The sequence below is a fragment of the Cyprinus carpio genome, chromosome A19 (genome assembly GCF_018340385.1).
Source record: "Cyprinus carpio isolate SPL01 chromosome A19, ASM1834038v1, whole genome shotgun sequence".
In the NCBI taxonomy this organism is placed as follows: domain Eukaryota; kingdom Metazoa; phylum Chordata; class Actinopteri; order Cypriniformes; family Cyprinidae; genus Cyprinus; species Cyprinus carpio.
This window is the reverse complement of record NC_056590.1, coordinates 10,646,788-10,662,072: the sequence shown is the minus strand read 5'-3', so window position 1 is coordinate 10,662,072 and position 15,285 is coordinate 10,646,788. Positions and strand designations below refer to the sequence as shown.

Here is a 15,285-nt window from a genome sequence, read left to right as displayed (position 1 = left end):
TACACTACATAACCGAAAGTATGTGCACAGACGCTCACTTCTTATTAACGGGTTATTTTAGCAAAGATAAATCTTAATACTACAGCATACAATGACATTGTTTCATCCATATTCCAACATCCAGCATTTTTTAAAAATACATTTTTGGACATGTATTGAATGTTGTAGAGAAAACTGAGGAAAATAATAATGCACTAAAATGTCTTCAGTTGGTAAGTAAATAAATACATTTACCATTTACCAGAATCTCTTCACTGTTACAAGAAAAAAATGACATTGTCTTGCAAATATTGTGAGCAAACTTAAATACTTTTTATTGTTAGGCCTTAAAAGATAAATACATATACCAAGTAAAACACAATACCAGAGAAATGTGCATTGCTCTACGGTTCCATCTACAGTAACACATTTTTCACATTTAATAAGAGATGGGTGGAAAGGTAGAGTTGAGCACTGAATACAGTAACAGGAAAAAAAGTTATTCAAAACACAATACAATTACAGTTCCCAAAGGGAAAAGACAGCTTTGCAAGGTACAGTAAATTCAGAACTGTATATTAGAGTATTTGTACATACACAGATACATAAGAAGCACAGAAATATCATTTGTTATGGATTTTAAGATATACAGAATACATTAATTGGCTTTATCAGATTAGCCTACTAAAATCTGATAAAAAACAGTAGCTTTTCCACTATCTGGCTGAACGGTTCTCTTTGCTTAACCGTTCCTTTCCATGCAGTGAGCATAGATATGGTTTCATTTTCCAATGTAGTGCTGATAACGGAGCTCTTTGGAATGTAATACAAATGCGTCAGTTGTTGCCTTGGTAACGCAAGCGTAATGTAAGCGTAATGATGTAGACGATGATAAAAATGACTGCATTATTAGATTCTATACATGAAACAGATATATTGACAGATCTGTAGGAAATATGAATATCACCACTTACATCTATTACAACTTACAACTATTAATAAAGTTGCTTAAGGTATAAAAATGCAGTATATGATCTGCAAATCAATTATATTTCCATATACAAAGCACTATATATATATATATATATATATATATATATATATATATATATATATATATATATATATATATATATATATATATATATATATATATATATAAAGATACCTCAAGTGCTACTCGAAGATGTTGCATAAATGTTGAGAAAGAAGGAATATTTGTTACTTCTTTTACAATGTGTCTCTCACTCAACCTGTCTCTCTCTCTCTCTTCATTAGCTGTCTTCATCTGTTGTTCAGGACTTGATCTCAACCACTTTAATGAATGGCATAGACTTGTTTCCAGGACTTGTTGGCGTCAGAGGTTTGCTATAATACAAAATGATATACATTTTTGAATACCCAAATGCCTTGTCCAGAATGTTTTCATGCTTTTGCAATATTTCTCACACTCTGTGCTTTTGGAGCTTGATAGATATGGTCAAAAACAACAAGGTTTTATGATGTTGTATAAATGAGGAGATACATTGTAAGTATTTGTTATAAGAAAGAAATACCTGTAGATAACCTTGGACCCCATGTCTGAGTTATATGGTTTAGACACTTGGTTGTCCAAATAAAACTCCATCCGGTCATGGATCTCTCTATTCTGTAGGACACATTTGATATGTTACAGTCACACAGTGAGAAGCAGAAAAAATAAAGTGGCTCTTTGAAAGAACTCAGGCGCTGACCTCAGCTTCGAGGAAAGCCACTCTCTCTTTGAGGTCGCCGATTACCCGGTCTCTTTGTTCCATTATGGTTCGTGAATTTTGCACCTGTTAACATATTTGGACACATGAATGAATTAATGCAAGCACTTATCAAACTCAAATTGATTTTAAGGTTTCAAATAAAGTTGAAATAAAACTTGAACAATCTATAGAAAAAATAAATAGAGCTGGATTACCGAAGCATAATGCATTGTTTGCATTTGTGATTTCAGTGTTCATGGATGAAGCCATTATGTGTAACACGAGATCTTAAGTGCACCGAGGTTGAGAAGCAGGGAAATGACCGAATCTTTTATTTATGACTGAGGTTGAGTTTCACTTCTCATCTCTGAGCAAACACTCTATAATGCTGTTTATTTTCGAGAATATCCAAAATCTTCATGATGCTTCTTTTTGATTTTACCTTTACTCTCTCCTTCTTTTTCATTCTTTATGAGCATATTTCCTTAAGTCAGCACGATTATTTTATCCATATCTATCTATCTATCTATCTATCTATCTATCTATCTATCTATCTATCTATCTATGTATGTATTGATATATATATATATATATATATATATATATATATATATATATATATATATATAATGGAAATATTTAAAAATATATACAATTAAATTTAATAAATGATGTTGTTAAATTTAAAAAAAAATGCAATATGGTGGCAATAATCTATGAGCTGCTTTACATCGTGATTTATATATATATATATATATATATATATATATATATATATATATATATGTATGTGTGTGTGTGTGTGTCATTTAAATATTTAAAAATATGTATATACCTACATTTAATAAATTAATATGTTTTTTAAAATAAAACAAAATAATTATTTTATTTTATGAAATTAATTTTCAATCAATTAAATTTTTTTATTTGATTTAATTTTCCTTTTAAATTATATTAACATATTATTTAATTATATTAATAAATTTTAAAAAGTACTGTTTAAATTATGATTGCTATACATAGCCTCTCTCCTCCCACTACATTTTTCATGATCACGCCCTAAATTTTTTTATTGTTGAATATAAATAAAACAATTACATTACATATATAAAATGGTTTGCAAATGTCAATTAATGATTTGTCTCTGTGATTGGGTGTTTCTCCAAATATCCTTTGCACAGTAATTATTACCTGTTCGATCATGTTCCTGACTTTCCTTTGTTGACTTTTGAGCATGTCATCTAAGTTGTGGTTCTTATCCTTCAGAGTTGCCAGCTCCTTTTTCAGTTGTTCAGACCTGCATTACAGAAAACCTGTATGTTACACGTGTACACACTCATGACACTTGCATGCAACACAGAAACAATTAATATGTAGAGGGTGAGTCTACTTTTAATGTATGAGAATGCGTCAAAGTCGAATTCTATGTGAGAGGCGTGACATTGAAAGATGTAAAAAGATGTTGAAAGAGTTGTAATTAGGCCAGCTTATTGCTTACTAAACTGCAGGTGGAAAATATTTAAGGTAGCCAAGGAAACATTAAACATATGAAAGCAATGCATTATGTATAGCTTACTAAATTGCAGGTGGAAAATATTTAATTGCTAAATTGCAGGTGGAAAACAGTTAAACATATGAGAACAATGCAATAAATGAACAGCAGCAATTTGGGTCAGCAAAAAAAAAAAGGTCTCACCTGTCCTCACTATCCGTTTTCTTCAGTCCTCGCAGTTTCTCGAGTTCAGCCTCGCTAGCAGCCAATTTTTCTCGTAGCGTGCCATTTTCCAGCTCCAAACCACGCATAAGTTTTTGCATCTCTTCCACCTTTTTGCCCTGTTCCTCTGCCTTGGTTTCTGCCTTCTGTATGCGGGAGGTATGCTCCTCTAAAAACCGTCGCTGATATTCAGTGTTTTCCGCCTGATGAACGTTTCAAAAAATAAATTGCTCAGTTTAGAAAAGGCAAGACACATTATATCACAGTTATATTAATTTTCCTGGTGTTTTTTGTTTTGTTACAAACCTGTAGTCTCTCTTTCTCCTCCTGGTGTCTCCTCTCCATCTCTTGCAGACGAGTGTAAAGATGTTTAGTGACTTCTCTCAAGGCTAAAGAGTTTCCATCATCCTCCTGACCCTGTGCAAACATAAGAAAACATGTTCAATTTGCTCCTATTTTTAATATATTTCTTTTTCATCATTAACCTTAAAAACGTGCCAGACTATTACAGTAAAAAGCATGGTAATATGCATTTTTGGAGACTCCATCATAATTTAATTTGCAGAAAAAAGTTATTATTATTGTTATTTAAATAAGTAAATATATGCTCTGTAGATGTGTAGTTATATTTATTCAGTATATTTCATACATTCTTTTAGTATATTCTTTATATACTTATATTTATATTATATTATTAATTATTATTATCATTATTAATAATTATTATTTATTTATTATTACTTATATTTATATTTTATATACTTGGTAAATTTGTAAAAAGAACAATTATTAATTATCAATTATTTAAAGAATGTAATAGATTTATACACATTTTTCATGATAGATCTTCAGCAACAAAAAAAAAAAAAAAAAAAAAAAAAAAAAGAAAAAGAAAAAAAAGTGGTTTAAACCATAGACTGTATAAAAAGTTTTAAACCAAGCGGCAACCTCCATCACTCTCGTGAAACCAACAAGGACGTGACTAAAACTGCAATTCGTTGACTGGCCGCTAGAGGCTGGCTCCAAAAGGGAGTCAGTCCCATAGACTCCTCATGTTAAAATGCCCAATTTTACAGCAGAAAAAAAAATGTTTACAGCCTGGTTCAAAAAGTGGTTTTGGTCTATATAGCTAATTTTGCCCTTCATGAAAACTGTGAGGGGGGTGAATTCTTTTATAACTCATCCGTTTAAATTATATTAAGCCTTAATGTTCTGCATAATTAAGGACGTGGTCACTTGAGTGACAGGTGGATTGCCGCTGCTGACGCTGCCGTCGAGCTAGGTGGGCGTGGTTTCAACAACAAGCTTCCGCCTCTTTGCCCATTTTCGATTATAATGCGCGGTGAATGTGCTGCCAAGATGGCGATGGCCCGCTCCGCCCACTTTGAGCTTCAAAATCGCTCTTCAGAAACCTACGGGTGACGTCACGGACACTACATCAATGTTTTTATACAGTCTATGGTTTAAACGTGGGAGGTATAAAAAAAACTATAAAAAATAAAAAGTTGAAATCTCTTTAATATTTAATGTCTTTAATAGAAATTGTTATTATTATTATTACATAAGTAAAAATAAACTGTGTGTGCATGGGAGGTGTTGTAGGTGTGTAGTTGAAGGCATAATGACAGGTTGTTTACTGAGCTGCCACTATTTTGGCAATTGCTGCTCCGAAGTGCATCACGTAATGGGTGTGACTTTTCACAGGCAGAAGAAAAGGTTAATGTGCATACGCCCCCAAATCTCAGCACATTACCACGAAAACAAGAATGAACAAAACTGTGGTAATGTTTTTTGGCCAGATTATTTATCTATGAACGTCATCATATTTTCATTAAAGAGTCTGAACTGTATCTGCTACTTTGTGTCTCTTTGTGTCCATTTTCATGATTATTTAGGAGTCTGTACAGGAGAACAGGACTTCCCATTTTCAGGCCATTTTCAAACAGAGAAGTTATTCATTTTAGTTCGAAAGGTTTTTGAGATTGAATGATTAATACCCTTAATGGAGGAAAGGGGCATTCAATTCTGTCTGAAACAAATGAAAGGTGAAACAGCGAGTGGACTGAATGCTTTCGCTCTCTTTCTATGGGAGTGTCTCTGTTTGTTTGTGTTTGTGAGTAGCCTATATATTCTTGCTAGGTAGGTATCTATGTTTATGATGGCGTGAATGAATAATCTTAATATGACAAATAGTTTACCGGACATTTGGAGTAAGAGCCGTTCACAAATCCATTGGAGCCATTGGCTTTGCTGACAAGCACATCAACTTTAAAGCCATTGGATGGAATCTAGGGCAAACGATACATTATTTACAAATGAGGCATCTTAGAGTAATAATTTGAAGAAATATGCAAAGCATTCCAAACTGATGGGAAAAATACAAGCAACTGAGGAAATAACTGATACCTACTTAAAATAATTAAGTGCATAATTAGTGCTGGGCAATGATTAATCACATCCAAAATAAAAGTTTTTGTTTACATAATATATGTGTGTGTACTGTGTATATTTATTATGTATATATAAACACACACACATAGAGTATATATTTTAAAAATATTTACATGTATATATTTATATTCATATAATTTATATTATATATAAATATATTTCATATATAAACATAATATATTTTTCTTAAATATATACATGCATGTTTGTGTATTTATTTATACATAATAAATATACACAGTACACACACATATATTATGTAAACAAAAACTTTTATTTTGGATGCAATTAATCGCTATGTATATTATAGTATATTGATTTTGAGAAATTCATCTGAACAGGTAAAATGTCAATATAGTACCTTATTATTGTTGTTATTGTTTTGTCTGGCTGCCATTTGCTCTCTCAGAGTTTTCAGACAGTATCTCACCTGAACACAAACACAACACAGAGATTATAAACTCATACAAATTGCACACATTTTTCATGGTTAATGAGTGGGCGGTGGCAGAACTGACCTCCTGCACCTGTGTAACCTCATCCGTCAACATCTTGACACGATTCTGCTTTCTCTCTTTGCTGTCGTCTACAACAGTTGATCCTCTGCTCTGTATTGTGTACTTCACTTACAATAGCTGGTAAAACAAATAAAAGCATCATAACATTCTTTTGTAAACTGTCGCTCTGTGTAAAGACGTGCATAATTTGGAAAAAAATACAGCTTTATTGGAAATGATTCACAATAACTGTTTTTAGGTATGATTTTTTTTTAAAGAATTTTCTTCAGCTCACCAAGCCTATATTTACTTGATTAAAATACAATCTAATATTGTGAAATATTACTACAATTTAAAATAACTACCTTCTATTTGAATATACATAAAAAAATTATTTATTCATGTGATGGCAAATTTATATTTATAGCTTTAAGTGTCACATGGTCATTCATAAATTTCTAATTTGATTCAAGAATCATTACTTATTTTCAATTGCTTATTTTCAATATTTTCAATACTTATTTTCAAACATTATTTTCAATGTTGAAAACAGTTGTGCTGCTTAATATTTTGGTGGATTATTATTATTTTTTTTTTTTTTTCAAAATTCAAAAATCTTTTAAATTCAAAATAAAAAAAAACATCATTTTTTTTTTAAATAAAAAATCTTTTTGCATGCTTTTTGAATAAAAATATGAATTGCTTTAAAAAGCATCTTACTGGTCCCCAACTTTTTGTAAATGTTGTAAGATTAAATATTAAATATTGTAATGGTTTAAGATTAGATATAGTAGATTTTTACGAATAATAATTTAATGACAGATTTTCATAGTTCCACAGTCAGAAAAAAAAAATCTATAAATTAAAGGCAACTGAACAGCAGCAAAAAACTGGATGTGGAAGGTTTAATGTGACTTAACCCAAATGAAAAAACTCTTCAATAATTAATCTGGATATACAACGCCCTTAAAGATGAATAAACACTCAATTATACATCCATGGCTGTTTACATATATTTGTCTGTGTATGAAAAAATACCTGTTCTATGAAGTCTCGATGATCAGATTCTGTAGATGTGCAGTGACTCCTGTGATCTTTCTGTTTGTGCTACGAAGTGGAACGAAAAAAAGAGGGAAAAAATGAGATCCAAGAGCACAGGGTGTGAAGAAAGGATAATTAGAGAAAATGAAATAAGGAGGGAGACAAGTTTCCAAAAGATTATAAAAGCCCAATTATAATGATGTAATCTCCACAGCAAACAGTCCTATGTAATGAGCTTAATGGGAACATATGTACACCTTTATTTCTATGGCAGCCGAAAATCCTACTTTAAGGCAATGAGACACTGTGCAAAAGAAAGATGAAGAAGTGAAAGCTCAAAAAAGAATGCAGGAAAAACATCATATTATGTAATTGAGTATTTAATCCGGAGATTTAAAGGTGATGTAATCTTTTCCGTGCTAAATAGCTTTCTGATATCCTAGCTTAATACGCAGAGACAAGTATGAGTACAGTATTAGTAGGTTGATTTCCCAGAAAAAGTGTAAACACTATGACGCTAATAAAATCATTGACATGTTTTTGTCTGATCTTCACAACCACCCCTCAACATCAACAATGTCTCAACCAATGACATTAGTTTGGAGACAAGACTATCTGTTTCTCCAACCGATGGTAAACAGAGGGAGTGCTTGGGAAACCTGTATGGAAACAGTCATTATTTTTGAAAAGCTCAATACATATCATACTGTCTCCCTTTCAAAATATCAAAAATGATTCATGAGTCATGACAAAGCATTTACAATTCCAAACAAAGGTCTATTAATGTATTTAATCTGTGGTTTACTACAAATAAACTTGTTTCTGCAGACAATCAAGTTACATCTGTACAGTTGAGAGGAAGTGATTACATCTAACTGAGTCAACATGTCCATGCAGGAGAACCAGAGAAAAAGGGGTTTGATCGTCTGGGATGTGACCACAGACAACAGAAAGAGATACTGAATAAATGTGAGATCACTCGCGCAGACTGTTGATTCACTCCACTTCCAGCTATACCAGATACCAGTGAAGGGTGGAGGCATGCTGGAGAGCGTCTGTGTAAACAGATGGCAAGCCTTGTATGGTAGTCAGTTATGAAAGGAGGTGTAGGTGGCCATGTGTGGCTTTACTGGGTTAAGTATGCCTCTGTGAGTTTTATGATCCAAGAGATAAGAACACCTTTTGGGGATTAGCGTCCAAGTGCAATGTTTATGCTAGTGTGTCACTGCCGTCTGGGTCACTGCTGTGTGTGAAATACCAGAAATGCTTAACACACAGCACTAATGTAATAACACACTACAGGTCAAATAAATTATCTGCTGAGCAGGTTAATAAAAGCCATAACTGATACAATGACTGGCTTTTAATTTGACTGCTGTGATGCTGTTGTGGATGTGAATAATAAATTATATTAAATGTATATTATTCATTAAAATTCATTAAAGGTGACAGTAAAGTCATTTATAAAGTTACAAATGTTTTCTATTTAAAATAAATGCTGTTCTTTTGAATCGAAATGTGTGATTAATTAAAGAATCCTGCAAAAAATGAATCACAATTTCCACAAAAAATATTAAGTGGCACATTGATAATAATAAGAAATGTTTCTTGAGTAGCAAATCAGCATATTAGAATGATTTGTGAAAAATCATGTGACACTGAAGACTGGAGTAATGATGTTGAAAATTCAGCTTTGCATCACAGGAATAAATTCCATTTGAAAATAAATTAAAATAGAAAGCAGTTACATTAAATGGTAATAATATTATTGTTTTTGCTACATTTTGTGATCAAATAAATGCAGCCTTGGTGAGCAAAAAAAAAATATCTCTTTCAATAACAAATTTTACCAACCTGAAACTTTTTAACAGAGAATATGTTTATTTCTGATGTACATTTTTTATGTGCCAACTTGCTGGATATGTTGCTGCTCAGTATACATAAAATAAGCAACAAAAATTATATTTGATGTATAAAAAACAAACCCTTTGTTTGTGTTCCTTTGTTAAAGACTCGGGCTGGCATTTGTTTTGGGGAGGGGGTCTTCAAAATTATATTTAAAGTTTATTAAATTACATATAAAATTGATAATATTAAATTAAATATTTAAATACCATTATTTTTATTGTTTTATATTTTACATTTATTAAAAATAAGTTTTTCTTTTTTACTTTGATTTCTAAGGGCAATCAATTAGTTATAAAATAAAAGCGTTGCCTGCTGCAAAACAGTATCCCATGAAATTGAATATACCTTACTATAACTTACTGACCACTTATGTCTATACTGTATAAGTCTTGCAGTTTGCCATTTTTTTCTTTTATAATGAATAATAACTCATTTTGACCTTGACCCTGCCAGGACTTTCATTCCTATATAAATCAGCCTGTATTCATCTGCTTTTCGCTTCTGTATTTCTGTATACCCACATGAAAAGCAGCACATAATTTGCATGATTGTAAAAGCTTTAGAAGTTGAAACTGAAAAATCATCAACCCTGTCATGTTTTATCCTCGCAGGCAGAGTGAAGGGGACGTGTGCAAGATCAGAGAAAGAACAACAGCCTCGGGGGGAATCTGCAAACTGACACACACACAGCACATAAATACTTTTTATGAAACCCTGTGCACCTTGCAAATAAAACTTAATGTTCTTTTTTGAGTGCACACACCCTCTAATTAACTTGTGCATCTGTCATGCATCACTTTGCATTTGCCGTCATCATTTATTCTGAATCTGGTTAATTTGTAGCCTAATGGTTTATTCTTGGCACCATTTGATCGCTGGCCCAGTCCTTGGATACACAATTACCCTCAAGTCAAAACATGAGCATGCACTTACAAACAAACACATTCAATTCTGCCTTTGATGTCAGGCTTTTATAAGGAAGGAATGGTCATCACCTGAAGACATACCAAACTCCTATTTCCATGTATTGCATGTAAAGTAGTTTCAGGCATTTGAACAGGAATTGTTGCAATGCCGAATTGACCTGTATCTCTACATTCACTGACAGCTCCACTAAATCACATAATCACTGTTCTAAATGGTGAAGAGAACAGCATGAACTTTCAAACAAACTCTTTGTATTGAGTCCAACCTTCATTCCACAGGCTTTACAGTAGCCTCCATGGCATTAAATCAGTCAAGAGGTGTCCCATTACATAAGCCAGGACATGGAGATGAGAAATGTGGGAGAAAGCCCTGCAGTTTGCTTTGGAAAACCTGATTCGCCAAAAACACAGACAAGTTCTGACCAGGATGGGCTATAATGGAGCTTGTTTACTGTAAATGCCTAGGCACTTAAAGTGATAAAGAACTATAAACAACTTAAGTGAAAAGAAGGTCGAGTACGCATTACAAAATATTCAACTATAAGTATAAGTATAATGTGTGTTTGTCTGAAACTGTTATGACCATTGCAAAGACTTGAAGAGATCGAATGCGAGGCCACTTAATTATTATTTTTTTAAATAAATAATCTGTTCTAAGTGTGCCACTGATTCTGTCTTATGTGTTGCTTCAATTTCTGATCCTGCCGAATTTGCTAGAAGCATACATGCACTTGTTGTTCATTTTCGTACAAGCATGAAATAAACAAAAAAGTTAAGTATTTTGAGTTATAAAAAGGTATATTGTACCTTTTTTTCTGAGAGTGCACTATATGAAGATAAACATGAATAAGTGAACAGAAGTGGAAACGTCCAAAGTTAAACTTCCAGATTTCACTTGGTAAACATGTGACAGCCTGTATTCAGGTATGAAGTTTTCAGAAGGTGCTTGATGCACAGACATACTGTAAAAATCAGTAATATCTGCTGATCTCAGTGGAAACCCAGCAGCAATCTTCTCTAATTAAGTGGAAATACAGTCAACCCAATGAAATCCGCACTTCTGCGTCATCGCATGCTGATGTTCAACCTCTTCTCATGCAATGTACGATCTCTTATGCAAAACTTGTTCAGCCTTTGTTCAGTCGGAATGCTGATGTATTACTGTGGGTTCCTCAATGTGATGTTGCACAACTTTATTGCTGGTAATTAGAAAGTCGTATGAAATGGCATGAATCCAAAAATAACAAAAGCTTATCGTTTAAGTGGAAATACAAATGATAGTGTAAATTTTCCTTGGAGGTTTCTGCCAATGCATGCGGCTATGCAAACAACTAAGGTAAATTCCTTTTTATGATTTACATATTTCCAAAGCATCAAAGGTTTAGCATATCAGTATGGAGAAAAGATGCCACAGAAATGCAAATGAAAATTGTCAATGTTATACTATAGAAGCCTTTTTTATACTATAATACTATGACAATATTTTCGGTTTTTGGTCAACTATGTCTTTAAGCATTCTGAACCATTCTGTCAAACACCACCCACTTCACTTGAATAGCACCCAAGAGCCAATGTGTTCGTTGTACGATTGGCAAATGTCTTGGCCTCGTGCCCTTAACATAAACCTGCAAAACTTCCACATATGTGATATATTAATATAAAGAGACAGATTCTTCTTGCATGTGAATTTGTATTGACATAAAGGCAACTGCTAGATTTCACACACACATTTCTTATTCTGAAAGGCTAACTGACATGCATCAAAGGCATAAAAATGTGCTCAAATCCATAGGTGAGGTTACCAGCTACCTCATTTATCCTTTTTATTGAAGGAAATTACCTCATCTTGCCCCCAAGAGTCACTGTGTATTGTTTGAGCCAAGACATGAGCTAATAAAACTCAATGAGTCAGCAAAGTACATAAGATAATACTGGTCAGAATGGGTCAAGTTTAAAGTTCAAATCAGCCATCTTAGACTGTTATTGTTTGGATATGATGCATAAATATTGGCACTCTGGGCAACAAATCTGTTTGTGATATTTACATTTTTTTAATATATTTTGCTTACAGGCTACGTGGTCTTAAACCTTTAAGCAAATATTTGATCATATCATAATCATAAATTGCTGTATAACAGTAAATCTCAATGTGTTTGAAATTTTACATTTCCACAGTTTTCAGTGGAGTGAGTAGGGCCCTATGATTTCTGCGATGTGGAAAACGCTGACAGAATCATATAATCCATTCATAAAAACAGAATTCACAGTTTAAAGCGGAATGTCACGGAATTTGTAAAATTAAAAATCAATAAATAAAAAATAATACATAAAAATTTAATCAAATCGCAATATAGACTGGTATCTGTAAATATTAAGCCTCAAAAGTCAATTTAAATATGAATCCTGCATGTTCTGTATGTCTGTTGCAGATGCGCGTTTCGTTTATTACACACATACTGAAGTGCATGTGACGCTCACGGTGGTTTCAAAGTCTGCTGTCTCTCTAAATGAGGACGTAAACACATGAATAACATCTCCAGAGCTGCTCTGAGAGTCACTTCATGAGCATTTGATTTGAGTAAAACTAGCTCATATCACATACACAGAACTGTAAAGGTTTTCACAGCAACCCGATTAAAATTAAAGTCTGGATTGATTTGAAGTCTATTTTCCAGTAGAATGTAAAATGAAACAAACATTATTTTTTTAAGGAATAATCACACAATATTTCTTCTTCATGTTTTAATTTTAATTGTAAATCCCATTTGTTTGCCAAAAAATAAAGTTTGCTTAATTTTCAATAATTAAAGAATAAATTAAATGTTTTATGCCTTATGCCAAAACAAAGCGCACAACGAAGGAGTATAATCAAAAAGTTATTTTAATAATCCACAGGAGAGAATAGGCACAACCAAACACAAATCCAAACGATAGCAGACAAAGGAACATAAGTTAAGTAATAGAAACTTAATTGGGAGAACTGAAACAGGTGTGGAGCTAATAAAATCAAAAACCATGGAAACAAAGAAGGCAGGAGAATGGAAACAGAAAACTAAACTAAAACAGATCATACATGTGACATTCAGTTGATAACCAGAAAAACAGAATTTCTGAGGGAAAAACAATTCATAAGGCTACTTTAAGAAAAAAAAAAATTAAGTTGTTTTATGCATTCAAATAATTAGACATGATAAAACAGTATTTGGAAACAATAAAAAATATGGTAAGAAAAATAAAACATTTCATAGGGCCCTAAACGTAATTTTTGTTAAACTTTTAAGAATTTGATTTGAAAATGTATAAGTTGCTTGATTTTAATTAATTAGACATGCTTTCTGATTAACACAATTTAATTTAACTATTAAAAAGGAGTCATGAATCCACGGAAAAAACGGAATTTGGAAGAAAATTAAACAGAATTTAGGAAAAAATAAAACTGATTTCATAGGGCCCTAAGTGAGATATGAAATCTACACCAACGCCAGCTAATGGGCATAAAGAGAGATAAACTAATGAGTCAGCAAGCATTACATTTTACACACAGAGGAGATGCGCAAACTGGCATCTGATATGATATATAATCATATAAACTATTATCACCAAACCATGTCACATGATCAGTCATAAAGTTTCATTGCTTAGTAGTTGGTCCACTTAAAATCACACAAACATAATCAGAATATAGCCAGAACCCAGATAGAACACGTTTGTCTGCAAAATGTCTGTTAAAGATCGCTGTGTACAAACATCTGATCAATGTCTTTCAGACGTCAGTTTTACATACATTCTAAATCATAAACATCTTAAAGACATCTTCTAAACATCTATTTGACATCTGATAGGAAACATTTTATAAATGTATTGCAGATGAGCAAACACTGTCTTGCAGCTGTAAATGCAAACGTATGTCATGTACGTGTGCTATCAGGTTAGTGTATGTTTCCTTGATAGCACACGCGCATCACGGAGATGTCTATTTGATATCTTCATCTGCAAGACATATTTTTTAGAGCATTTGCTCATCTGCAATACCTCTATGAGACATTTCAGATCAGATGTCAATAGATGTTTAGAAGATGTCTCTAAGATGTTAATGACTTAGAATGCATGTAAAACTGAGGTCTGAAAGACGTCTATCAGAGGTTTGTCCACAGCAGATGCTTTCCAGATGAAGCGATCTTTAACAGAATCCTTGCAGACGTATGTGTGCTATCTGGGCTAAACCCAAATGTGAACACATGTTAAGAATATTGGGGAACATATGGTTTTCCTGTCCTAGTACAGCTAACACTTATTGATTAGGACGGAACGCACAGGAGCCACACACATTTTTGTGACATTCTTAAAGCGTAATGGTGAATGCTAAAACTTTTCCAGAAATACTTTGATACTGTTAACTCAAGAAAATACTTTATAAAAAAAAAGCCAAATGCAAAAAAACTGTCACAACCCTCTTCCACTCTCAGTAACAAATATGGGAATTTCCCAACTGAATAAGAAAGTAAAAAATCTTAATATTTAATTAAATTCTTTAAAATCTCCATATATGTAGTTTATCATAATACCGATCAACAATAGACATGAATAGGCTATGAACAAAAGGCTTTCCAGCTTACCTTGCTGTAGACACATGCAGACTTTGTGCTCTGTACTCACTGCATGTGTTGTTCTGGTGACTCATTTCATGAGAAGGCTGGGTTTTGCCATAGAAGGCAGGGGTGAGTCTCCAGCGGTCCAGCCCTGATCCTCCCTCAGCCTTCACTCCACAGCTCTCCCTACAGGACTCATTAATCCTGTGCACCATGGAAACTGCAATTGCATCATTATGAATCGTTTTTTCTCTAAATAAATTGGCTAAGTATCGGGACATTTAAAAACAGTAATTCAAATAAACTAACAAATTGATTCAGTCCTTTTCCTCAGTATCGTAAATATAAATATGTGAACTGTAGGCCTAACTTTCACATAGGCCTGCATTAACATGATGACAGCAGTCATATGAGTAGAATAATAAAAAGGCTCATTTATTTTACATG

General features: G+C 32.8%; 1 protein-coding gene across 1 annotated transcript; it reads right to left on the bottom strand.

Moving 5' to 3' along the window:
* Positions 1-290: 290 nt before the first annotated feature.
* LOC109052781 (tuftelin-like) lies at positions 291-15,011 on the bottom strand. Its single transcript, XM_042776347.1, has 11 exons — positions 14,866-15,011; positions 7,413-7,481; positions 6,396-6,512; positions 6,239-6,307; positions 5,625-5,714; positions 3,733-3,843; positions 3,409-3,629; positions 2,904-3,009; positions 1,713-1,796; positions 1,536-1,627; positions 291-1,347 (listed from the first exon to the last, which is right to left on the bottom strand). The coding sequence occupies exons 3-11, from the start codon at positions 6,426-6,428 to the stop codon at positions 1,275-1,277; spliced, it is 879 nt and encodes a 292-aa protein (XP_042632281.1). The 5' UTR covers positions 6,429-6,512; positions 7,413-7,481; positions 14,866-15,011; the 3' UTR covers positions 291-1,274.
* Positions 15,012-15,285: the final 274 nt, after the last annotated feature.